General features: G+C 48.9%; 1 protein-coding gene across 1 annotated transcript in view; it reads right to left on the reverse strand.

The window, feature by feature from the left end:
* Positions 1 to 3,652: 3,652 nt before the first annotated feature.
* The window catches only part of DENND2A (DENN domain containing 2A), a 104,099-nt gene continuing 81,464 nt past the window's right edge, over positions 3,653 to 26,287 (reverse strand). The window contains exons 15-20 of the mRNA XM_030308575.1: positions 14,857 to 15,034; positions 13,186 to 13,227; positions 8,901 to 9,018; positions 8,341 to 8,586; positions 6,656 to 6,742; positions 3,653 to 5,523 (exon numbers count right to left, since the gene is read on the reverse strand). Coding sequence (XP_030164435.1) covers positions 5,492 to 5,523; positions 6,656 to 6,742; positions 8,341 to 8,586; positions 8,901 to 9,018; positions 13,186 to 13,227; positions 14,857 to 15,034 — 703 coding nt within the window. The 3' untranslated portion in view covers positions 3,653 to 5,491. The remainder of the gene's footprint in view (positions 5,524 to 6,655; positions 6,743 to 8,340; positions 8,587 to 8,900; positions 9,019 to 13,185; positions 13,228 to 14,856; positions 15,035 to 26,287) is intronic.

A 26,287-nucleotide genomic window follows, 5' to 3' on the forward strand; every position in this document is an offset into this window, starting at 1 on the left:
TCAGCACAGAGCCAGACGCAGGGCTCGAACTCACAAACCATGAGATCATGACCGGAGCAGAAGTGAGATGCTTAACCGACTGAGCCACCCAGGCGCTCCAACATATTAAAACAATGTATCATTTTAGCCATTTTTAGACTATATAGCTCAGTGGCATTAAGTACATTCACGTGGTTATCCAGACCAACATTTGTTTTTTTTTGTTTTGTTTTGTTTTGAAAGCCCAATATTTTGACGTGGCCACAAAGTGCCGGATGGTGACCATCCTGCCTGGTGGAGCATGGCCTTTACCCCACTAGCTCCCGCAGGAAGCAGATGCCCCATCTCAAGATATGTGGCAGCTTTTGGCTTCGCTCTGCCTCCACAGCACCACTTCCTCACTCAGCAGGGGCCTGACTGGGCTCGAAGGGCCACCTGGTTGGCCAAGGCCAAGGACGTGGGCGGAGCGGACCCCCCGCGCTGCTGCCGGGAAGGGCCCCGACCCACCCCACCCTGAGTCATCCTAGCGGCCGACCCCGGCTTGGCTTGAGGCTGCTGTGCTGTGTCTGGTCCCGCTCAGAGCTTTCCCAGGGTAAGGCAAGGCAGCGAGGGCCCGAAGAGCGACCTATGCCCCGAGACCCAAGCTAAACTCCAGGCACTGGGGCTCTGGTCGGCTCAGGTAGTTGTCCGCCTCCCGGAGCCCCACTGGATAGGTGAGTCCGCATGAATCTGGAGTTCTCTGCCAGAAAGAGAACTCGGTCCACACTCTGCCCGTAGGGGTAAGAGAATGAACTCTGCTGTAGGAAGAACAACCGTCGTGAGGTTTGGGTGCAGGACTTAACTGCGTGCTCCTAGGAAGACAGCTGGGGTGGGTTGTAGGCAGAGGAGAGGAAGACAGGCAGGGCAGCTGGCTGAGGTGCCCGGAGTTGATCGACGGTGACGCTGTTTGCTTTTTGACCCATTGCCAGGGAAGCCGGCACCAGGCCTCTGTGAATTGTAACCAAAAAGGAGGCAGAGGTTGCCACTTGCACCCCGCCCAGGATCTGGGTGAGGGTGAGGTGTGGCCACCGGACGAGCCAAGTTAATTGGCCTTAACAGGTGCCAGCAGTTCAATGGCCCTTCTCACCTGCCCTTTGCTTTTCTTACTAACCTTGGCTCAGGCCAGAATCTCCCTTCTTCCTCTGCCTGTTTCAGCCCTTCCTGCCCACCCAAGTCGGGCTCTGGACTCAGCCCACATCAACTCCTCGTGAAGTCTGAGCCCTCCTCCCCCCCTCCCCTCCGCTGGCCTGCCCTGCACACACCCACCTCACCCTCCCCTGAGCTCACTCCTACGGCAATCTCTCCTCGGGATTTTGGGGGGCCTAGCATGTACCACCTTGGGCTTGCTTTCAAGCCTATGCCAGGTAACTAGAATGATGGGACCTTTCTCAAAAACCTAGTTCACCAGCTTTGATATCTCATATGAGTGTGGGTGACCCCTTGCAAGCTTATACCCATTTATGTTTTTATTTTGCAGAGCATTTTAGGAGCCCTTAGGTAATGCTGAAATCAGGACATGCATGCAAAAGTCTCATTTCCAAAACTTGGCCCTAAGATTACTCTCTGTCAGCGAAACATAAAGGAGAATTTGCTTATAAGGGAGGAGATCAGTCACCTGAGGAAGTGAGTCACCTAAGACAGAGTCCTGTAAATGTCTGAAGATGTTTGGTGAACTCCTGGCCAATCAAGGGTTGCAGGGCTTAAGCCCTAGATAGGTTAAGGTGGGTCCCAGGAATCTGCATTTCAAACTTGTACTCAAGGTGATTCTGATGCAGGGGGTGCCAACTCCCCCCCCCCCCGAGAAACATGGGGTCCTCTCTGAGAGGTATGGCTGGAAGGTGATGGGGATAGCTAAGCAAGCTGGAACCTGTCTGAAGAAAGGAATGGAACATTGAAAGGTGGGGGGGGGGGGGAATGAAAATCAATGTAGCCACTGTGGAAAATAGTTTGGTGGTTCCTCCAAAAATTTTTTTAATATACAATCTCTACACCCAATGTGGGGCTTGAACTCACAACCCCAAGATCAAGAGTCTCAGGTTCTGCCAAGCGAACCAGCCAGGCGCCCCCGTCTAAATTTAAATGTAGAAATTTCTATGTGACCCGCAATCCCACTCCTAGGTGTATCTACTCAAAGAAATTGAAAACTGATATTTAAATAAATACATGCACACACGTTTGTAGCCGTACTAGTCACAATAGCCAAGAGGTGGCAATAAAGCCAGTGTCCGTTGATGGAAGAATGAATAAACAGAATGTGGTCGGTCTATCCATACAATGAATATCATTCAGCCATAAAAAGGAATGAAGTTCTCACCCGTGCTAGAGCCTGGATGAACCTTGAAAACATTATACTAAGTGAAAGCAACCAGACACAGGGGACATGATGGCATCCTGTTTATAATATCCAGAATATCCAGAAGAGATAAATCCATAGACAAAGCAAGAAGATTCATGGTTGCCAGGGGCAGGGGGGAGGAGGGAATGGGAGTAACTGTTTAGTGTTTAAATGCTTAATTTTTGGATGATGAACATGGTTTTGGTTGTTGCTAATGTTATGAGTGTACCAAATGGCAGTGAATTTTTCACTTCAAAATGATTAATTTTAGGGGCGCCTGGGTGGCTCAGTGGGTTAAACAACTGACTTTGGCTCAGGTCACGATCTCATGGTTCCTGAGTGAGAGCCCCACATCAGGCTCTCTGCTCTCAGCACAGAGCCTACTTCAGATCCTGTCCCCCTTTCTGTCTGCCCCTCCTGTTCATTCTCTCTCTCTCTCAAAATAAATAAACTTGAAAAAAGAAAAAAATGATTAATTTTATGTTCTGTGAATTTCATCCCAATATAATAAAAAGCGGGGGGGGGGAGGGGAGAAATGGGGCGGGTATGAAGGAGGCTGTCAAGGATCAAGGAGGCAGAAGGATTATCCCCACTGCCTGGGGGAAATGGACCATGTGAACCGAAATGCAATAACGGAGTGCTTGCAAACACATATACATTCTTCGTTAAAATGTATGCTTTTTCTTGGCATTAGAGGACTTGGTTCTTGGACAGATGCTCCGTGTGAGGCACGACACATAGGCTGAGTGGCGGTCATCTGGTCTAGCCCACCCAGGTCTTCCAGCCACACTTGGTTTCTGAACCCGAACAGTGTTGTCCATCCACAGTCTGCCCTAAACTGTGAGCTGGGATTACAATTCTGCTTTGTTTATCTTGCCTCTGACCCTCCCCAGCCTAATTTCCCACTTTGCAAATTGTAGACAACTTTTCAGTTGATTTAGTTTGAACATAAGCAGAGTTGGACCGGAGGAACGCTGGGAAGGCGGGTAGGAGGGTTCTCCAGGGTCTGATGACGTTCTCTTCTTGACCTGAGTGATGGTTACACGAATGTGGTCATTTGCAAAGGTTTGTTATGCCGTATACTCACGATCGGAGAACTTTTCTGTTATGTATATTTTACTTCAAGCAAAAATGAAAATGAAAATAAGGCAAAGTACTGAGATACTTATACAATGATGCTTTTCTCAATGCTCTTTAGGATATTAAAAACTGGAAATATCCTGCATGCAGAAAGGTAGAGGATTGGTAAAATAACTTTTAGTACATCTATAAAATAGAGTGTTACACAATCATAAGAAATGTTGACAAAGATGTGTATTTATTCACCTGGAGGTGTTAAGTAAACAATATAATATGAAATAAGTTAGAAAAGAAGGTATATTCCAAAATATTAAAAGTGATCATCTCTGGGTAGAATATTGGTATTAATAAAATAAACTAATCTGAGGAGCTTGTTAGGTACAAATTCCTGAGCCCCCAAGACTCAAGAGACGCCTATTCAGTCTCCCCTGCCCCCCAACCCCAACACACATACCTACCCAGGTTAACTGTGATGTATAGACTGGTTCCTACCGTTTTGGGGGGTCTTGGACCCCTTTGAGAATCTGATATAAACCATGGATCCTCTCTCCTAAAAAACAAATGGACATACCAAAGCTTGGATACAACCTGCAGGTGGGAGGGGGTCATTCATGACTCCAGTTAAGAACCTTTAATGGAGAATGACAGGTCAACCTCTTCTTCATTTTCCTTCTTGTTCTTTTTTTTTTTTTTTTTTTTCCCCTTAGAAGACTCCTTGCTCCCAACTCCCTAAAGGTGAGAACCTCTGCCAAGTGGCACAGGTCCTTGGGCCATTACAGAGTTCAGACTGCTGGTGCCGTCCGGAGGGGATCCACCAGCGGGATATGCTGTGGTGGTGAGCCTGAGGCCTGCTTGAGAACTTGCCTGTGCTGCCCACCATTCTTTTCCTGCATCCCCCCTGCAGCCCTTGCAGGATGGCACTTGGGGTGCAGCCTCTTCCACACCTCCCTGCTTCTGGTCCAGAGGAGTAAGCCTCCTCGCTGGAGCACAGGTCTGAGGAAGCTAACCCCAAAGTCCGGATGCCCCTCTTGTTAACATCAACACCACAAGCCCCTCCATTTTTCCTGCACATGTACTATTTCACTTATGCTGATTTGGGTCCCTACAAGAAGATGGGAACGTTTCCTATGATATAAATGGGAATAGGGTCAAAGCTGTGGCTTCCGTGTTTTAAGGACCCCAAGAACGTTTCCTTAACAGACCTTAGCAGGAGATTTCCTTCTTGTGTGTGCCTCTAAAAGTCAGGGACTGCTTGGGCAGTGAGTGATGCTATGGCTTTGAAGAGAGAAGAAGGCCATCCAGAGGAGTCAGGTCCTTTTGGGACGAGACGACTGGGTTGTACAACAAATGACCTTGGCCACCAGGTGGCATCACTGGCTGGCCTCAAGTGCAGCTCATCCCAGGAGGCAACTGTTCCTACAGCCCCGATACGACCTCAGGATTCCACACACAGGCCAATCCTTTCGGGGAGAGGAAAGGTGTCCCCCACCCCCACCCCCCTACTTGTGAGCAGGAGCATGGTAGGCATCGCCACAGCCCTCCTCCCCTGACACCTGCATCTGTCCCCGCTTCTGCCAGAGGAGCACCTTGTTTCTAAGTCCCTGGTCACTGCTCCTGCCCTCCTCCTCCTCCCTCCTCTTGGCTTCAGAGCCCAGCTGCCAGGCAGGACGAACCAGGGCAAGATGGCACAGGGCAGAAGAGACTCTTCCTAGCCCTGGCATAATAAAAAGAAAACCCAAACACTTTTCTTTCTTTTAATACCTAAGGTTAAAAATATAAAAAGTCCCAAACCCAACAACCCAAACAATACATCTGAATGTCGGTGACATGCCTGGTCTCAGGTCCCCTTCACAGCGCTGTTCTGGAGAAGCAGCACCTGCTGCACGGCTCTTGGGCCCTGGGTCCTGGGGAGGCTGTGCGGCAGCCGGAAACCATCCTGGCCTTCACCCCACACGTGGGACAACCAGGACCCAGCGTTTCAGAAAGGCCACCAGGACTGTTTTTTTTAAAAATGTGCTTGCACTAGGAGGAAGTTTCCCCTTGAGGATGAGCCGAAGGTTATTTCTTGTGGAGAAACTTCATTTTATTGCCTAAAAAAAAAAAAAAAGAAAGAAAAGAAAACGAGAACATTTCACCAGGCGGACAAAAGTGAAATCCTGCTCTTTTCATCCCAGACGCGGTGTGGACAAGTGTAGCCTCCGGGGTCACCTCTGAAGCCTCTCTGTGTGCCCTTCCGTGACGAAAAGGGATCTTCCCCAGAGGTGGGAGTTTGAAAGGAAGAGCTTCAGAGCCGGAAAGGAGGCTTTGCTCCTGCACTGGTGACACAGGAAGCGCTGAATGTGCCGTGTCCTTGAGGAGCCAAGGCTGGAGAAGACTCCCGGCGGCCCGGTGGGTCGGGGCAGGCACAGTATGGCCACCTGTAGCTCCTCCTGTGCCTTGTCAGTGCAATTCAACCAAAGTCCTTACGATTCTTTTATTTTCCTTTTAATTTTTATTTATTTTTTTAAGTAATCTCTACACCCAACATAGGGCTCAAACTCATAACCCTGAGCTCAAGAGTTGCACGCTCCACTGACTGCGTCAGCCAGCGCCCCAAGGTCCTTATAATTCTTACGTTTCCACTTTTCAGGGCCACTTGGAGGCTAGTCCAGGCCTTTCCTGCCATACACCCTTCTCTGGTTCCCTTCGCACTTCCTAAACTCGATTCCCCAGAAGATTTGAGCGTGTGGGAGTAAAAAAGGGGGAACAAAAAGGGGGCACCTGGGTGGCTCAGTTGGTTAAGCTTCCAACTCTTGATTTCAGCACAGGTCATGATCTCTTAGTTTGTGGGTTCGAGCCCCGCATTGGGCTCTGTACTAAGGGTGTGGAGCCTGCTTGGGATTCTCTCTCCCTCCCCCTGTGCTCCTCCCTTACACACAAGCCTGCTCTCTCTCTCTCTCTCTCTCTCTAACTATGTAAGTTAAAAAAAAAAAAAAAAAAAAAAAAAAAAAAGACCACGGGAGATAACAGCGAAGGAAGATAGCAAGACAGCCCAGGGGGCTGTAAAGCAGGAGGGGTCCTTAGCTTCCTCAGTTTATATTCTGGGGCCAGATTAGAACAGGAGGTTACAATGCTGATGCGGAAGCACAGCTCAGCATTATTTAGGACCCACCCCAGGGGAGGCAACTGGCTGAGACTCCAAGGACCAGAGGCTGGTGCTGGGGACTGACAGCTGGGCCTTACCAAGTCCCTTCAGGAACCTATTGACGCCACTGTGTTCTCCACTGGGGAGTGTTTCCAGGTACTCCTGGGCTCGGACCTCAAACAGACCTGTTGGCAAAAGAAATCCCAGCCAGTTTAGTCCCTTCTCTTTCCCTCTCTTCTAAACATACCCATTTCCTTATTGCCATAAAAAAAACCTTGCTTCTGAGATGAGCGGCTCCTATAAACATGCTCTGAATCGTAAGGTTTCTAAGGGTTTTTATTGCCCTTATAATTGCCCAACCTTGTGCAGTAAGTGTCTTTGGAAAGCTAGAAAGCTAGCCCATATGTGAAATCCTATTTTTATTCAGCAAACACCTTCCAAGTGTCTATACCGTGCCAGGCACGCGGTTTGGAGGATGAACCAGACGGCCCTGGCTTTCAGGACTCCTGCAGCCTCCCATACGAGGAACGCTGGCCAAGTGGTTGGCTTCCTGGGAATCCATCAGCCATCTATCAGCTCAGCAGGGCCAGACACAGCACCTCGTAGGTGTGAGGCCAGGGCGGGAGCCTCAGCCATTCTGTCTTCTTTTCTCATCGGTCTTCCCTGGATAGAGGCTATCTTCCATGCTACTTTTAAGCTTTTGTGTCTCTCGACCTTTCTATCAAATAGTGATCTGTAGACAGATATGCTGGTAAAGCAGAGCTTCTCTTTAAAGGAATCCTATCATGGGGAGTGTGACTCATACTTTAATCAATTTCCTTTTGTCTCTTCAGTTACCACTCATCAGAATACCTGAAGTGTGGCCAGCCTCCATCATTACTTTGCAAAGAGCTCCAGGAATGTGGGGCTCTGGTTCCTTAGCCTAGTCTCTGCCATCACAGCACCAGAGGACAGCAAGGCCCAGGCCGAGGCTCTCCCAGGAACCCCCTGCCCTTCCTACTCACTGCACCTGGGTGGTAAGCGTCTCTCCACCGACCCCGGTCTAATCCCATCGGTGACCGTCTTTACCCACATTTCTAGCTTTTCGATTCCCGAAAGGGCTTAAGATGATGTAAGAAAGAGAGGGGAGTGATCTGATCCTCCTTCACATACTTTGCCTCCTCCGGCCCTGGAAATACGATGGAACCCAGCCAAAGGGGACAGGAAGAGGGAGGAGAGAGAGTGCAGGAGGGGAATGGGTGGCCTCTGTGGCGAGATGACCCCCATGCTGGGAGAGCCACTGCTGTCCTCCCTCCTGTGTGGTCAATCTGGCTAAGCGTCAGGAGGCCCTCACACAAAGTGGAGGCCTCGGCCTTATTCTCTTGCCCCGTCCCCGTCCCAGCTGGCTCCTGCCCTGCCCAGTGGAGATGGAGGAAAGAAGGGCAGAAGGGAGGAGGAGAGGCCTGAGGAAAAGGAGACGAGGGGCCAGAGAGAGACAGGAGAGAGTGTTCTCAAGGGTTTCGTCAAGTTGGAAAGATAGAACAGAAGGAGAACTTGCCACCAGAACCTGGACTGTGGTTCTGGGAAAAGCTGTGAGAGGGGACAGAGATGGCCCGAGAAGACAGGCAGGACACTGGGGCAGCTGGCTCAGCTCCGAGGTGGCAAGAAGGGGCGTTCTCCAGAGCAGGCAGCTGCACTGGTCCCACCAGGGCACTGGCTCCATGACCTTCCTTTTTACTCATCTGCCCCCGGGGCCAGGGTGTCCCTTGCTGCCTGGGCCCCCAAGTGGAAGGTGCCTCCTCACCTCTGGCATCCTGCCGGCGCAGTTCCCGCTCTTGGATGAAGCCCCGAAAGGTCTGGGTCTCCATGAAAACCTCCAGGAAACGGCGGAGGCTCTTGGAGGAGACGGCTTTGCGGAAGGCCTCTCGCTGCAGGGTCCTCTCCTCACGCTCGCCCGCCGTCAGGAACAAGGAGTAGTGACCCACGATCTCCACGAAGAAGCGGACAAAGGCTTCTGACACCACTTCGTTCAAGGGGCTGGACTCCGGGCCTGAGCACAGTGCGGAGGGGCCGGTGAGGGCAGGGTTGACACAGAGCCCCCGAGACACAGGTTACCCAAGGTGATGAAGTCATTTCGTGTCCCCTTGTCATCAGGGATTTTAGGGCCCAAACGGAGGAGGCGGGAAAAATCGTCTCACGATTCAGTGTTCGAATGAGATCCAGATAAAGGGGTTACACACCCACTTTCTCTCCGGGCATGCCTCTCCGGCCGGCCACGTGGAAGGGCCAGTCACTTGCCCATTTGCTCCCGGACTGTAATGACGGAAGAGCAAGGTGCAGTCTGGGAGGTGGCTGGGCACTTACCACGCTTGCAGTCCGGGGGCCCTTCGTCCTGGTCACTAGCCAGGTCATTCCTCTGCTCCAGAATGTGCTCCAGGGCTACCTGCAGCTTCCTGGGGAGAATGGAGTCCTCGTCATCCATCTGTAAAGCAGAAAAAGCACGTGGGCCATTGCCCCAGGGCTTCTGGGGTGGATAGCTGCATCCTGGCCAGCAGGTCATGCTGGATACACCGCAGGGCCATCCTGGCACAGTTTTTGGTTTAGCGGAAGGAATATGATTTTAGAGACAGAGATCTGAGGTTTGAATCTCTATTCCACTTTTTACAAGCGATATGAGCCTCGGTTTCCCCACTTGTAAAATGGGCTAGCAATCCATATCTACCCCATTGTGAAGATTAAATGCATATAGAAGACATCGATGAAAGAATCTGACAAAGATGTAAATAAATGAAAAGATATTCTGTGTTTATGGATTAGAAAAATCAATGTTGGGGCGCCTGGGTGGCTCAGTCGGTTAAGTGTCCGACTTCAGCTCAGGTCACGATCTCACGGTCTGTGAGTTCAAGCCCTGTGTCAGGCTCTGTGCTGACGGCTCAGAGCCTGGAGCCTGTTTCAGATTCTGTGTCTCCCTCTCTCTCTGCCCCTCCCTCGTTCATGCTCTGTCTCTCTCTGTCTCAAAAAGAAATAAACGTTAAAAAAAAAAATTAAAAAAATTAAAAAAAAAAAAAGAAAAATCAATGTTGTTAAAATGTCCATATTACCCAAAGCCATCTATAGACTCAGTGCAATCCCTATCAAAATTGCAATGGCATTTTTTATAGAAATAAAAACAGCCATCCTAAATTTCACATGGAACCACAAAAGACAATGAATAGCCAAAGCAATCCTGAGAAAGAAGAATAAAGCTGGAGGCATCACAATTCCTGATTTCAAATTTTATTACAAAGCTATAGTTATCAAAACAGTATGGTACTGGCATGAAAAGAGACACATAAACCAATGGATCAGATACGAGAGCCTAGAAATAAACCCACGCATTTATGCTCAACTAATATTTGGCAAGGGAGCTAAGAATTCAATGAGGAGGGGCATCTGGGTGGCTCAGTCAGTTAAGTATCTGACTGGCTCAGGTCACGATCTCATGGTTTGTGGGTTTGAGACCCACACTGGGCTGTGGCACTGACAGTGTGGAGCCTGCTTGGGATTCTCTCTCTTTGCCTCTCTCTCTGCCCCTCCCCCACTCACGCTTTCTCTCAAAAATCAATTTAAAAAAAAACTTAAAAAAACAAAAGAATTCAATTCAAAGAATGATGGTCTCTTCAACAAATGGTGCCGGGAAATTCCCATGCAAAGGCAAAAAACTGGACCCCTATCTTACACCACTCACAAAAATCAACATGAAATGGATTAAAGATTTAAAGATAAGACCTGAAACTGTAAAACTATTGGAAATAAATGGAGAAAGCTCTTTGACATTGGTCTTGGCAATGATTTTTTCGGTTATGACACCTAAAAGCACAGTGACAAAAGCAAAAATAAAAAAGGGCTACATTGCACTAAAGAGCTTCTGCACAGTGAAAGAAATGATGAACGTCAGTCATATACTTGTGCACCATTGGTGGGAGCGTCAATTAGTGCAGTGGCTATGGGAAACAGAACGGAGGTTCCTCAAAAGTTAACGATAGAACTACCCTCTGATTCAGTAATCCCACTTCTGGGTATGTATCTAAAGGAAATGAAATCACCATCTTGAAGAGGTATCTGCACCTCCATGCTCACTGCGGCATTATTCACAAAGGCCAAGACATGGGAACAACCTAAGTGTTCATTCATGGATGAGTGAATAAAGAGAATAATAGATAAGGGCGCGTGGGCGGCTCAGTCGGTTAAGTGTCTGACCTCGGCTCGGGTCATAATATCACTGTCCGTGAGTTCGAGCCCCGCGTCGGGCTCTGTGCTGGTAGCTCAGAGCCTGGAGCCTGCTTCGGATTCTGTGCCTCCCTCTCTCTCTGCCCCTAACCCACTCGCATTCTGTCTCTGTCTCTCTCAAAAAATAAACATTAGGGGCGCCTGGGTGGCGCAGTCGGTTAAGCGTCCGACTTCAGCCAGGTCACGATCTCGCGGTCCGTGAGTTCGAGCCCCGCGTCGGGCTCTGGGCTGATGGCTCAGAGCCTGGAGCCTGTTTCCGATGCTGTGTCTCCCTCTCTCTCTGCCCCTCCCCCGTTCATGCTCTGTCTCTCTCTGTCCCAAAAATAAATAAACGTTGAAAAAAAAAATTAAAAAAAATAAAATAATAGATAACAAAGAATATACACACACATATACACACACATACAACATACATATACATACATACATACACACAATGGAATGTATACACACACACATACACATATAATGGAATATTAGTCAGTTATAAAAAAGCAGGAAATCTTGCCTTTGTGACAACATGGATTGACCTTGAGGGCATTATGCTCAGTGAGTCAGACAAAGACAAATCCTGTATGTTCTCCCTTCTATGTGAAATCTAAAAAAGTCGAACTCACAGATTTCGAGTAGAATGGTGGTTGCCAGGAGCCAGGGTGTGGGGGAAATGGGTATAATCTTCAGGTTGTAAGATAAGTTCCTGGGAAATCCAATGCATGGCATGGTAACTACAGTTAACAACAGCACTCCACTGTATACTTGAGAGTTGTTACTAGGTCTTAAATGTCATCACACACACACAAAGGATAATTATGTGAGAGGATAGAAGTGTTAACTAATCTTATTGTGATAATCATTTCATAGTATGTACGTGTATCAAATCATCATTGTAAACTGGTATATGTCAGTAATATCTCAATAAAGCTGGGGGGAAATTAAGTACAATACAAAGTCCTTGGCACCTAGTAGATACTCAACAAATGTTCCCCGCTGCCCCCACCCTTCAGGATGGCCAGTGCTAATAAGGGAGCTGTGGTCAGGACAGATGACCAGCGTGATCCGAAGTTGGCTTTATGATCTGACCTCAGAGCAGGAGGGGCTTGGGAAGGGCAAGCAGACAAAAGTAATGATTAAAAAAAACCGAACAAACCACATTAACATGACAGAACTTTTCAGCAGTATGGCCACGTCCAAGTTTAAAAGCAATCCAACAGAATGCCTGGAAAACCTTACTACCGTGATTCTTTGCAAGATCTGATAGGAGTTAGCTCTCTTAGGTGAGTGGTAACAAGAAAATAAATGTGTATTATTTTCTCTGATAATGAGAGTAGTTTATGATCATTATAGAAAACAAATGAAAGTATTAAAACAGTTTAAGATCTCTCACACTCTGCCTCCTTTTCAGTCTCCTACGAACAGTTAGTATCCATGTTTTGGTGAGTTTTCCTTTCCATCTTTTTTAGAGGTGCGCGCGTGCACACACACACACACACACGTATACACACACACAGTTGACCTTTGAACAACACAGGTTTGAACTCTGTAGGTCCACTTACAGGCAACTTCTTTTTCAATAAGTCCAGTATAGTCCTGTAAATGTATTTTCTCTTCCTTATGATTTTCTTGGTAATACTTTCTCTTTTTTTCTCTAGCTTACTTTATTCCAAGTATCTGATGTATAAGACATATAACAAAGAAAATACGTATTAATCAACTGTTTATCCTATCAGTAAGGCTTTTGGCCATCAGTAGGCTATCGGTAATGAAGTCTTTGGTTAAGTCAAAAGTTATTATACACAGATTGTCAACTATGCAGGGACACTTCTAACCCTTGTGTTGTTTAAGGGTCAACTGTTTTTTTCTTTCTCTTTCCTTTTGTTTTTTAAGATATTCTTTTTTTTTTTTAAGTTTATTTTATTTATTTTGAGAGAGACAGAGATAGCATGAGCAGGGGAGGGGCAGAGACAGAAGGGGTGAGAAAGAATCCCAAGCAGCCTCTCTGTTGTCAGTGCAGAGCCTGACGTGGGGCTTGAACTCACGAACTTTGAGATCGTGGCCTGAGCCAAAATCAAGTGTCCGATGTTTAACCGACTGAGTCACCCAGGCGCCCTGTCTATAGTTATAACCTATACAAAGCTTCTAACTGTTAGAAAATAATTTTCTAACACAACAAATGGGACTCAATCCATTCCCAAACCCTTCCCCTTTGACCCCTGCCTTCTGTCCTGTTCTCAGTACAGCCCGGCTAGGGATCACTCAAGCCTGCCGGCCTATTGTGCAATCCCAGGCCCACCAAGGAGCCTTTCCAGACCTGGAAAATTGTGTCCCAAACAACAGAGAGGTGAAAACAGAGCAGCACGCTGAAGCCAGCCTTTTTACTCACCTGTCTGAGGAACCGATTGTTGACCAGGTCAACCACAAGGACCTGCAAGATGAAGAAAAGGGACGATTACTGTCACCAGGGTTTCTGGGATGTAGTGACAGACTCTTAGCCTTCTTCCTTCTTGGCATCCCGACAGGCAGCTAGGGTGGGGGATAGAGTGGCCCATTTGTGGTTTCCCGACATTGCCACTGTAGCCACAAGTGATGAAGAGGGGAGGTAGGGGGCGGGGAAGGGCTTTCCAGAATCGCATGCTTTCAACACTGAAACCACAGCTGGGACATGTGTATGCCACAGATTGGACTCCCTGTCCCGTTCCCACGCTGGCTAAGGCAGAGCCTTTGGGACAGATTTTTAGTGTGCAGGTTACTGGGGTGGGCAAAAGATGCTACAGGCCCCCCAGGCCCCCCCTTGCTTCCATTCCATTCGACACTGCCACCCCCCACTGCCAGCTCGCTCTCTCCTCTCAGCTAACCAGGTGGCCTTGTCCTTTCTCTGAACGGGACAAGAAGAGAGAAACCCAGAGGAGTGGATCCAGCTGGAGAATAAATCAAGCTGCAGGTGCCGGGCTTGCATTAGTCAAAGCTTTTAGGGTAGGCACCTTCCCCTTGTCTCCGTAAACAGGGACTGGGGACTGGGGACTGGGACCCGGGCCAGGTGGGCCAGGTGGAGGCGTCTACAGCACAGGTCAGGAAAATGCTGGCCTCTGCTTACGTGACCCGGGGAGTGAGGCCCTCACTTGGGCCTCGGCATGGGCCACACTGGCTATGATGAAGAGCATGGGCCTGCGTGGTCACCATGTTCTCACCAACAGCTGGAAACACAGGCTCTAATACATCCCAGAGACTGTGCCCAGGAGCTGAGGGAGCCCTCCCATTCCTCCTTCTGGGGTTGAACTGAGCCATTTCAGGGATCACACAGTACCCAGACAAGCTCCTTGCAGTTCAGAAACTTACATGCGAAGAGCTGTGTGTGCTGGTGAATACTTAATGGGGCTTCAGGCTACCTGGGCAATTAGAAGAGCCACGTCTGGGGCCCGGGGGTGAATTTCAGGGACAGGCGTTCCCCAGGGGGTTTGGAAGTGAGTAGTATCAGTTAGGCCCCTCTGGTTCCCTCTCTGAGTGCTGGGAGCTCAGGACACAGGACAGTGATTATTTAGAGGAAGGAACTGGGGCTAAATACCCACAGAAATGCCAGGTAGGATGTTCCCTGCTTGGGTGCAAGCCCGAAAACCCAGAACTGGAGCATTAAAAACATTTTGGTTGTTGTCTCTTTAACTGATATGAAAAAGGACCTGTTCGCACAATCTGTCAACTTTGTTATTAGTCCAAATATAAATTCCAGTTAGCTCTTGTGTGCTCCCCGCCCACCTCCCAGTTTTGGGGAGCACAAGGGAGGGGAGGTTAGGGTAGATGGCTACTTCTGGATGAAGCGTTTTAACATCTGATTAAGTTGTAGATGTCTGCCCTTCTCAGGCCAGTAGGTTCATTTAGAGGAGAGAACTGAACTTGCGGCTACTGAGGGTCCACTGAGGCAGGCTGGGGTGGGGGGAGTGGATCTAACAGACAAAGCCATGGGGTCCCCCATTCCCTGGGTGCCTACAGTGCCTTAGCCAACACCTCCCCTCTATCTCAGGCACCCTCGGGAGGGAACAGGGATGCCCCCAGAGCTCACCTCTTCCAGCGGCAGCTCCCTGAGCAGTGGCAGCGAGCTGGTGAGCAGCCCGATGAGGAAGGGGGTTGGTGAGCACACGATGTCGATCATGGTGGGGGGCAGCACGGGGATGTAGGTGTGCTGCCAGGTGAACGGGTAGATGGCGGCCACCATTGCATGGCCACACTTGGACAGCGTGCTGCAGTGGAGGGGAGAGAAGGGGAGAAGGTGCAGATTCAGGGAAAGCTCCAGACACAGCCTGCTCAGGCTCAGAGGGTGGGCGGCCTCCATGGAGGAGGCTGGAGACAAATGTGGGCACTCCTCCCCGAAGGCGTGTTGGTCAGAAAGGGTGTCACGTGCGTAAGCAGGTACATCACGTAACACAGTCCTAACGCAGAGTATATCAGGCACATGGAGCCTGTGTGAGGCTTGGACACACAGCCAGAAGGACAGATTGAATGCCTCAGCTAACTTTTGCTAGTGTCCCTTCACATGCAAGCTACATTCTTTTTTATTTTATTATTTTTTTAATGTTTATTTTTGAGAGAGCATGAGCAGGGAGGGACAGAGAGAGAGAGAGGGAGACACAGAATCCGAAGCAGGCTCCAGGCTCTGAGCTGTCAGCACAGAGCCCAACGCGGAGCTCGAATCCATGAGCCCTGAGATCATGACCTGAGCTGAAGTTGGACGCGGAACCTACTGAGCCACCCAGGCGCCCCATGAGCTACATTCTGGTAAGATCTTGACCACATCATTCACTTTCACCCCTCTTCCCCATATCCTTCCAAAACAACGAAAGCCTCTTTTCTCATGGATGCTCATGGATTTCTCTTACTGAAGACAGTTTTATATTCTAACACTAGCTGCTTCTTCGTTCCCTTCCGCACATTCGCTCAGCCAAGCACGAATACCTAGGTGCCATCAGGGCAAAACAGGGTGGCTCCTGTGGCATTTACATGGCAACCGCCAACTGTGAGGCTCTCCTTGTAAGCAAGAAACTCATATGCAGTCAGTTACCCCTTACCCAGAATTCAAAACTTAACAAAAAAACACAACATTCTCTCTTAAAGAATAATGATCATGGTGTAGCCTTTATCGGCAAGCCCTGAGCTCCACTGATCACCGTCCCCAGTGCTCTGTGCGGAGCTTGAGTTCATGCCTGGTCTGCTGGATGAATGGGTGGATTACCCCGGGCTGTCATCTGGAATATCAGCCCCACTGTGCCACAGATGGTGATGCCTGGCAGCCTCCCAGGGCGGGCAAGAGCTGACTTTCCCTTCTTCTGGGCAGTTTCTTGTTGCTGGTGAGCCTGCTGGGGTCAGACCCTCTCTGTTCACATCCTAGTATGCTGTTCTAAAATGCCATGGGACTCAAAACGTCAGAAGCTTGTTAGAAATATGTGTAATGTAAGAATAGAATAAAAGTGAGGGCCCATGGGTTCTCCCTGGAGTATACAGCATCCTTCTCAGGCCACAAGCCCTATAACCAGCATTTGATTTGTTAGGCCACCTTTTTAATGTTTGCCCCAGTTTTCAGCTGAGTTCTGTTTAGGAAGCAGAGTTCTGGATAGATGAATGCCCCCTTACTGGGTTCCCAGGGATGTCAGGCACCTATAAAGGCATGCATACCTTGGAGATACTGTGGGTTCTGTTCCACACCCCCACAATCAAGCAAATATGTTTGGGACAGGGAGTCAAATGATTTTTTTTGTTTTCCGGTGCATATAAAAATTATGTTCATAGTATACTGTCTGCAAATGTGCAATAGTATTATGTCTATAAAGTGTATATATTTCAATTAAAAAACAGTTTATTGCTAAAAAATGCTAACCATCATCTGAGCTTCCAGTGAGTCATAAATCACCAATCACAGATGACCATAACAAATATAATGATAATGAAAAATATTGTGAGATATTACCAAAGTGTCACACAGAGACACAAGGCAAGCAAATGCTGGTGGAAAAATGGTGCTGATAAACTTGCTTGAAGCAGGTTGCCACAAACCTTCAACTTGTAAAAAAACACAGTATCTGCAAAGTGCAACAGAATGAGTATCTGCAAAGTGCAACTTTGGCTTCCTTAAGGAGAAAAGATATTGGCTAGCAAGTGAAATACCCAGACAGAAAAAGACAAATACCGGATGATTCCACTTACATGAGGGACTCAGAATAGGCAAATTCACAGGGACAGAATAGAACAGAGGTTACCAGGGGCTGGGGGAGGGAGAATAGGCAGTTGCTGCCTCTGGAAATGGGCAGTGTTGATGGTTGCAAACACTGTGAATATACTTACTGCCACTGATCTGTGTACTTGAAAAGTAAACCTTCTGTTATCTATGGTTTCCCACAATAAAAAAATAGCAAAAAAAAAAAAAAAATCACTTACTTTCTAAGGGATTTCCTATGAATGTGGCACTCCCCGAACATCCTTAAAACACATACCAGCCCTCTTTTCCATCCCATCTGCACTCAGGGCCCCTCAAACCAGAGTAATGTTGAATCTTGTTCATTTATCAGCATGAGCCCTCTGACCTTCCTGTTCCCTGTCTTCGCAAACCATCACTCTCTGAACACTCACTGGGGTCATGAAATGCTTCTTAGTAGCACGGAACCCCCATGTTGCCCTGATATGTGGTCCTAGTCTCTTCTTCCAAATTATCACCCCCCAAAATGAGAAAGATGCCACCCCAAGATTTCCTTCTTATCACTATAATACCTTCTTTGTAAGAGTGAGGTATACAAAGTATGTAATACCCTCTTGAGTAACAGTGACTTAGGATAATTAAGTCAGGACTTATACCAAGGAGAATAACAGCAATCAGTCAGCCAGTGGCTTGGGGTGACTTCTGTCTTCCAAAGAATCTTCTCTCAAAGCAGAGAAGCATTTTCCTAAGGCATCACTTTCTCTGAGATACCAGGAATGTTTATACTTTCAGTGAGTTGCACACCATTTGTGTTTAATTTTCTTGATCACGAATGTGTTGAATTTACTCTGTTCTAAATTTCTTTAGTTTTAGGACTACTCTGTGTCTGTGTGTGACCAGTCTACAAAGGTGATCTGCTCACATACTACAGTTGTGAGAACACAGCCAAGAAAACGAGAAGAACGTTAAAAAATAAAGGAGGATAGTTAGGTGTAGAGTGAATTTTTTCAGACTATACTTTGCAGCCCATCATTGGATCCTGAAATAATTTTAGTGGGTTGTGATCAGCATTAAAAACAACAAAAAAGGGGCACCTGGGTGGCTCAGTTGGTTGGGCGTTGGACTTTGGCTCAGGTCGTGATGTCACGGCTGGTGAGTTCGAGCCCCACATCGGGCTCTGTGCTCACAGCTGGGAGCCTGGAGCCTGCTTCGGATTCTGTGTCTCCCTCTCTCTGCCCCTCCCCTGCTCACGCTCTGTCTTTCTCTCAAAAATGATAAACATTAAAAAAAAAAACAAAACAACACACAACAGAAAGAAGAGACAAGAGAGAGTGTGCTGCAATGCGTTTCAGGTGTAACTATCTGTGTGTATGTATGTGGTGTTGGCATTGGGTCTGGACGTGAAATGCATTTCTCATCATGGTCTGTAATAAAAAGGGTCTGAAGCCAATGACTTGGACTGAAGAACTGGAGGTTGGAGGCAGGCGGACAGAGATGGTTCAACTGGAATTCTGGTATGTTCCATTTTTTACTGGGAGGTTGGCTTTCACTCCCAAGGGACTAGAGGGACCTTAAAGGAGACCGTAGGAAAGAATTCCCTGAATGAAGCCTCATGTATGAAACCTGTCTCTTTTTACAGCACATCTGTTGTGAGCTCCTAAACAGGACTTGGAAGGAGAGTGGCGGGTCCCCACGGAGGGCGCTGTCTGGTGGGGTCCACCTCAGCCATCTCTGAGGCTCTCACTTTCCACTTGCTACCGGAAAATAAAAATGCAAAGCTCACGCTGAAGAGTTCATTCACATTTTAGAGTTGTGGTTTAAGCACTTTTGACCCCAGGGAAGTTGTAAAATCACAGAAGTTTAAACCCGGAGCCACCTTACAGATAGAGTTCATCTTTTTTTTTTTTTTTTTAAAGTAAGCTTTATGTCCAACGTGAGGCTTGAACTCACGACCCTGAGGTCAAGAGTCCCTTGCTCCGCCGACAGAGCCAGCCAGGCGTCCCTCCTTTGGAATTCTACAGCTAAAGAAACCTAGGCTGAGGTTGACCTCTGAATTCAGGGTGGGGAGCGAGGCGGCGCCCGGGGCCTGGAGGAAGTGAAGAGATCCCGAGAGAGGAATGGAGGCCTGAAGAGGCACAGAGAGAGAAGCCTTTTGTGGTTTTCTCAGTCACTGCAATAGAAAAATAAATCAGTTTAACTTTTTTTTCCCAAGTCAAAGAAAAGGCCTTCTGCCCTTTTGCTTTCTTGTGGCCTCATGGTTGGACGGAGAAAGTGCGATCGGTGGCTCGCTTCTCTCTGCTGCTAGAGCTCCCTGTGGCTCCTAGGGGAACCCTAAGTGGGCGAGGCCCCCAGAGGTCAGGCAGGCCCCCGTTCAGCTGCGGGGAGTGTGCACCGGCTGCACAAGGAAGGCAGTTGGAACCGGTTAGGAAACACGATAAGCAGTGCCAGCGCTAGCCTCACACATACAGTGGGGGGATACGTGTGACTGAGGAAGATCAAATTCACTCTTGCGGCTGGAATGCACTGACCTAAAGGTCACCAGAATTCAATTCTGAAGGGGACCCACGATGACAACTCAGCCGGGTACCCCGTTGGCCATGTAGGTAGGCGCTGCCACTGCCGTTTCTCCGAACAAGTGGTTTCTGTTTGTTTTCAAATCATCTGATGTGCTGTTGCAGCTGGAGCCCAATGTTTCTGCACCTGGTTATCATTAGCACCTCCGGGCAGGCGCAAAGGGGGCCCGGTGTGCTCACGACAACAGGTGGGCAGGGCTGAGGAGTGTCTCATTCCTCTTGCTCACTAGCCCACACCAACACGCTAAAAACAAAACAAAACAGAACAAAAAAAAAGCCCCAAAGGACAAAAATACACCTCCCCCTCTTGAAATACTGGAAGGAAAGGTCAAATTCTGCCAAAGTACAGTGACAACTCTTCCCCCAAAATAAGTGGTAGAGGAGGAAAGAAGGGATTATTCTGAGTGTCGCTTGTGCTTTCCTCGATCTCTGCTGCAAGTGGTAATGACATTTTATTCTCAGACTCGTGAAGGTGAGTCTCCATGGGGGTGGGGGGTGGTCTCTTAGGAATATGGAAAGAACAGGTTTTGGTTTGGGGGACACAGAGGATGACTTTTCAAGCAAGCTCGTCACATGCCCTCCCTGAGCAGCCTGCTGGTTGGAGGAGAGGCAGGGTTTTTGGAGGAAGTCCTAGGAAGAGAGCCCTCCCAGCTGGCTTGTGTTACGTGGGGGTGGAGGAAAGGAACACCAGCCTGCAGCTGGGATCAATTTGTACAAAAGCAGGGGAGGGAGATGATGCCCACGTGCGAGGCTGGCTGGGCCACAGGGTTTAAAGATGGGCACAGGGGAGAAGGGCCAGGTCCCAGAATGCTTTGCTACTTGGCAGTGCTTCACGAGGGTTGAAGCATTAGCTCAGAGCCACTGGGATGCGCCTGTGCGCGCTCAAGTTCTCCTGGACGGGGGTGCGACCAAGCCCCTGTGCCACAATGTGGGCTTACTATGTTCAGCAACCTTTCAACTCATCTGGGAACCAGAAAGAACAGAGCACAGAGCCTCCTGTAAAATGCTGCCAGAAAAGTCAACAATGAGTTTCCTGAGTTAGACAGACTCCCCAGGAATTTCAGGAATGATCCATCAGCATCTGTTAGTATCCCAAGCAAGGCATCTCTCCTGGTGCATCATTCCCAGGAACTGGAGTGAAAGGCGAACTTCGGTCTGCTCTGGTGCCTGGAGAGACCTAGTGGGAGGTGGATGGCACCAGGCACTGGCTGCTATATTTCATTGCCGTACTTGTAAACCTGGAAGTGACGTGTAGCTGAATTAAAAAAACAACAACAACAACAACATAGGCTGGGCCTCAAGAAAACTGGGCCAACTGGGTCTGCTACTCCCCGTATGCTCTCAGGTAAAAGCCCTGAACTTCCTCATCTATCAAATAAGTAAATGGACTAGATAATTTCTAAACTCCTTCCAGCAAAATGTTTACAAACTACAAATCTACGAGAGAAAGCCAGGAACTGGGAAGAGCTGGAAATTGAAAAGAACTAGGCGTGGTCATCGGAAGACAATTCTAGGGCTCGTTAACGGAGATAGGACAGAACAGCAACAGTGAGCTAACAGACAAAAGCAGTGGAGAGGTTTTGAGTCCTGGCAGTAAGTTCCAAAAAAGGCGGTAACACAAAGCAAGCACGCCTGAGAGCATGTGACCCTGAGATGGGTTTGGAGTAGAAGACAATTTGTGGTTATGCTAGTCTCTTAATCCGGCTCCGCGTGTTATCTTCTTGGTGTTCATATGCAAACACAGGTAGTTGACCCTTCATATTTAATCAGACTGATGTCATGTTACTAGCACTGTATTTTTCATAGAATTTTGCTGATTTAAATGTATGTACCTCTGTCAGCCACGCTGAGGACCTCTGAAATAGTATCTTGTTTTTGTTTTGTTCTACTTTTTTTTTTTTTTTTAAGTGTTATTTACTTTTGAGAGGGAGAGAGTGCAGGTAGGGCAGGGGCAGAGAGAGGGAGACAGAGGATCCAAAGGGGGCTCTGCGCTGACAGCAACGAGCCCGATGTGGGGCCTGAACCCACGAACTGCGAGATCATGACTCGAGCTTCGGCCATCCAAGGTGCCCCCTGAAGTAGTAGTTTGAATTTTTTTAAGCTTATTTATTTTTGAGAGAGACAGAGAGAGAGAACAGGAGACACAGAATCCGAAGCAGGCTCTAGGCTCCAGGCTCCGAGCTGTCAGCACAGAGCCCGACACGGGGCCCAAACCCACAAACTGTGAGATCATGACCTGAGCCGAAGTCGATGCTCAACTGGCTGAGCCACCCAGGTGCCCCATGAATGCCAGGGCCACCAAGGGGGCAGCTACCAAAACTTCAGGTGGGCCTCAGGCAAGCTCATTGCCTAGAGAGGGCAGGCTCACAAATCCAACCTTGTCCCAGACGGTAAGCATTGCTGAGCACAACTGATTCTAGGCAGGACAGAGGACCTAGGCTTACAGAAACCGATGAAACAACGAACCGACAGGAGCACACAAAAGGATGAAAATGCACAGCCACCTACAAACTTATCTGTGTAGTTACCCAGGTGTGGAAGGCAAGGCGCAAACTCCAGTATGTGTCAAGATTTGACCACCTGATCCTACTTATCATCAGCCAACAGTCCCTTGGCTTCTAGCCTTCATGTACTCCAGAAAGCTAAAAGTGAATTTCTTAAACATTAAAAATCTGTCCCATCTAAAACTTTTGTACAGATTTGTTTATGTGCAGCTCTGACTTCACTATTCAGCCTGGTCTGTAGATATAGTCAAAACTTTGGGAATTGAAATTAATAAACTAAAAAACAAAATGTTTATCATCGGGGCAATGAAGAAAGGGGTATGAGCAAATATTTAGTTGGGTTGCTATGACAACAGAACAAGCCATCACAACAGCATTCTTTCCTTTCCATCTGTCAAAACTTCGGCTTGACAGGCCCTTAAGAAACACTCAGGGTCCACCCTGAAGATGAAACGGAGCAAAAATGTTATTCTAAGTTTGATAGATTTTTGGCCTGACTTAAAACTCTTTCATAACTCATTCAGCATTTGCCACAAGTCCCTGCTATTTCCGCCTGCAGTGCGCAGACTCCCCGGCAATGAAGACTGAGAACGCTGTGTGGCAGGGGAGGGAATGGCAGCATGACTACGGGCCTAATGCAGGCCCCCGTCCACCCTGGGATGCCACGCGGCCACTCCCGGAGCTTGGGGCATGTCCTGCTCTCATGCGCTGTTCTGTGGTGTCACAAGGTTTGGGAGGAATCAGGAGAATGGGAGGCTTGCTTCAACGTCTGGCTGGACAGGGCTGGAAATGGGAGCATGCGTGGTGGGGGGGTGGGGAAGTACTGTGCCCAGTGAGGAGGAGGAAAGCCCCCCCCCACCCCACCTCCCGCCACGGGAGCTTATGCGGGAGGCTCTCTTCCTGCACCTTCCTAGGTCACACAACTTGCAGCCAGCCACTGTCCCCCAAGCCCTAGTTTGTCATGGCCTGGCCAGAGAACCCTTCAGTTCCTTATGGCTCTTTGCCCGTAAATCAGGCAGCTTTAGGTGCACACAGATTGGTCCTGGAGGGACAGCTGGGAAGCAGAGCAGGATGGAGAGGACAACATGGCTTCTGGCTTTTTCACGCAGCAGCGTCTCACGTGTGATGTTCTTTGGTGGAGTTTCTGTGCTTTGATCATTAGCTATGTCACTTTTTTCTTTTTTAAAAAAGAATTTATTATTTATTAAAACAAATTTTTTTTCATGTTTACTTTTTTAGCGACAGAGACAGAGCAGGGGCATGAGAGGGGCGGGGAGAGAGGGAGACACAGAATCCGAAGCAGGGTCTAGGCTCTGAGCTGTCAGCAGAGCCCGATGCAGGGCTCAAACTCAGGATCCGTGAGATCATGACCTGAGCTGACGTTGGACGCTTAAATGCTGAGCCACTGGGGTGTCCCTATTTTATTTCTTATTTTAGGGAGAGAGAGAGAGAAAGAGAGGGAGAGGGAAAGAGATAGAGCTCAGCACAGAGCCCACCCGATGTGGGGCATGATCCCACAACCCTGGAATCAAGACCTGAGACAAATCAAGTCGGGACGCTCAACGGACTGAGCCACTGAAACGCCCCACGATTTTATTTTTAAGTAATTTCTACACCCAATGTGGGGGTCGAACTTACAACCCTAATGATCGAGTCACATGCGCCACTGACTGAGTCAGCCAGGCATCCCAGCGATGTCACTTTCTTACAGGTGAGCCAGGCTTCCCTGTACTGGCTTAGCTGGCCTGTTAGGGAAGGGGTCACAACCAAGAAACCCAAAACTGAGGCCTCCAGAAGTAGACCGTTTAAGCTGTAAAAGGAGGTGCAGAGGGCCCCAACTTTGGGCACAGTCTAGGTCAGAGGCCTGGGAATCCTGGAGAGGACCCACAACATGGTGTGTATTTGTCTCTAACCCAAGTGATGTTAAGAGGGGCATTCAATGAGCACACAGTTATTTCGGCATCACACCAGCTCTGAAGTGTCTAGGATTAGAATCGCAGACGCCAAGTAGCTGGGACAGGCTTCCCAGGTGATTTCTACTGAACAGATCAACCTGGGAGAGGAGAGAGCCTACCGAGGGCAGGGAGATGTGGGCTGGCAGTGCTGACCTTCCCTTATCAGTGTGTTCACAGAGTCAGGCATCACTTGAGCTGGAGAGGTCCTGCAGAAATTAGATGACCCCTCCCCCACGGCACAGCTGGACACACGAGGTGGTCATCCCCGGGGACGCTTTGGAAAGCACAGGATGCCTGAGGAGGGGAGTCCTGGGTCAGGAATGGGGCCCTTAGCAGGTTCTGGGCCAGGGTCACTGGGAGGGCAAGGCACAAAGGAGCACAGTCCCAGGAGGCCCAGAGCACTCTGACCGTGCAGCCGGGAGTTTCAGAGCTAGGAGAGAGTGTGGGGGTCATCTGGACCCACCTGCCTCTCCAGGCCCCAGATGAAGGCCATAAGAGAGGGAGGGCCTGGGGAGAAAACCACAGAAGTCTCAGCTTCTTCCGTAGACAATTCTAGCCTAACTGCCAAGCACAAAGGGGTCTTAATGGCATGTTTTTAAAAAGACTTTCCTTATGGGGGCGTCTGGGTGGCTCAGTCGGTTAAGTGTCTGACTTCGGCTCAGGTCATGATCTCATGGTTTGTGAGTTCGAGCCCCGCATCGGGCTCTGCTGACAGCTCGGAGCCTGGAGCCTGCTCCGGATTCTGTGTCTCCTTCTCTCTCTGCCCCTCCCCCACTTGTGCTCTCTCTCTCAAAAATAAATGAATGTAAAAAAAAAAAAAAAAAAGACTTTCCTTATAGATTTCTGTAGGTGGGGTCACAGGCACGGCCGCCCTGCACCCTACCCCCCCCCCCCCCCCAACCGACCAAATGAGGCCAGCTCCTTCTCCTTCCTTCTCATTTTCTCTGGAGCCAGGCTGCCTGTGTCCCAGCTCTTCCACTAACCTCTGGCTTGCTTGAGCAAAGTGTCTTAACCTCTGTGTGCTTCTTAGTTTCCTAATAATAGAAGCTATGTGATTGAGTTGTCAGGAGCCTGAAAGAATACAGGTCAAACCCTTCCAAGAGCCTGGCCTAGAGGCAACATTCCAGTGCTCCTGACGGTTGCCTGTTGTTACTGTCCTCTGGCTCCCGCCTGCTGTGTTTCCTTCTTTTCCAGCCTCAGCTCTGTGGGCCTTTATTTATTTATTTTTCCACCTCTTCAGGCCTGCATGGAACTCGTGTTGGATAGAAAGATAATTTATCGGGTAAGAGAGAGAACACTGTGAGCCATTTGTAACAGGAAAAGTACGGGCTGCCTTTGGGGCCAACATGACACGGGAGCCCAAGCAGGTCAGAATGACAAGGGACCTGGGTGCAGACAAGCCCTTGTTTCATAAATGAGGAGATCCAAGGCCAACAGTGGAGGATGTTCAGGCTTCCTCTCTCCTGGGGGTGGCGGGTGGGGGGGACACCCCTAGGCCCCACGTCCTGTGTGATGAGAGATGGGCGTGCAAGTCTGAAGGCCATGAAGGGTTTAAAAAATGTAATTAAGGTACTTTCCATACACACACACAGCAGTTAGCTGCACTGTGGCCCAACTCTGGACCCAAGGACAGCACCAACGTTCTCCATGTCCCCGCAGCATCCACAGCTGCCATCTTACCCCTCTCCCCTCTCATGGGTGTTTGCTTGTCCAAGGGACTAAGTCTCTACCGGCAGAATACCAGGCATCATGGAAGGTGGGGACTCTCCAAATGCCTCCAGTCTGACCACACTGGTGACCTGTCTTCCCCACAAAGCTGCCCCAGAGCAGGAGGGGAGGGGATGGTAGAACTAACAAGATGCAGCCACTGGGCAGGGTCCATTTACAGCAATGGGGCTCCTTCGCTTTCCTTTGTCTCCTTAGAGCAGTTCTGTGGGAGGGGCTTTAACCCATCAACCCAGAAATGTGTCCAGGGAGGGGGTGGGGGGGCGAGGTGGTGGTCTCCTCCCAGAGATCTCTGTCCTGAGCCCTTCCAGCTGTCTTGGTCCCCTAAGCCTGACACATCCACTCTGTTGCCCTTCAGGGATGCATTTGTCTTTGACCCTCTCTGTTCTCACCTTCTCTCTTGCATTGTACTTTGACAAGAAAAACAGATGATATTTTGTGTTCTCCTCTGCCCGGGAGGAAGCCTGGGGAGGGCATACTCCTCTCCAGCCATGCCCATCTTCCTGGACATTTTGTCAGCCTGGACCTCCCTGAGCCTAACATCTTCAGC

The sequence above is a fragment of the Lynx canadensis genome, chromosome A2 (genome assembly GCF_007474595.2).
Source record: "Lynx canadensis isolate LIC74 chromosome A2, mLynCan4.pri.v2, whole genome shotgun sequence".
In the NCBI taxonomy this organism is placed as follows: domain Eukaryota; kingdom Metazoa; phylum Chordata; class Mammalia; order Carnivora; family Felidae; genus Lynx; species Lynx canadensis.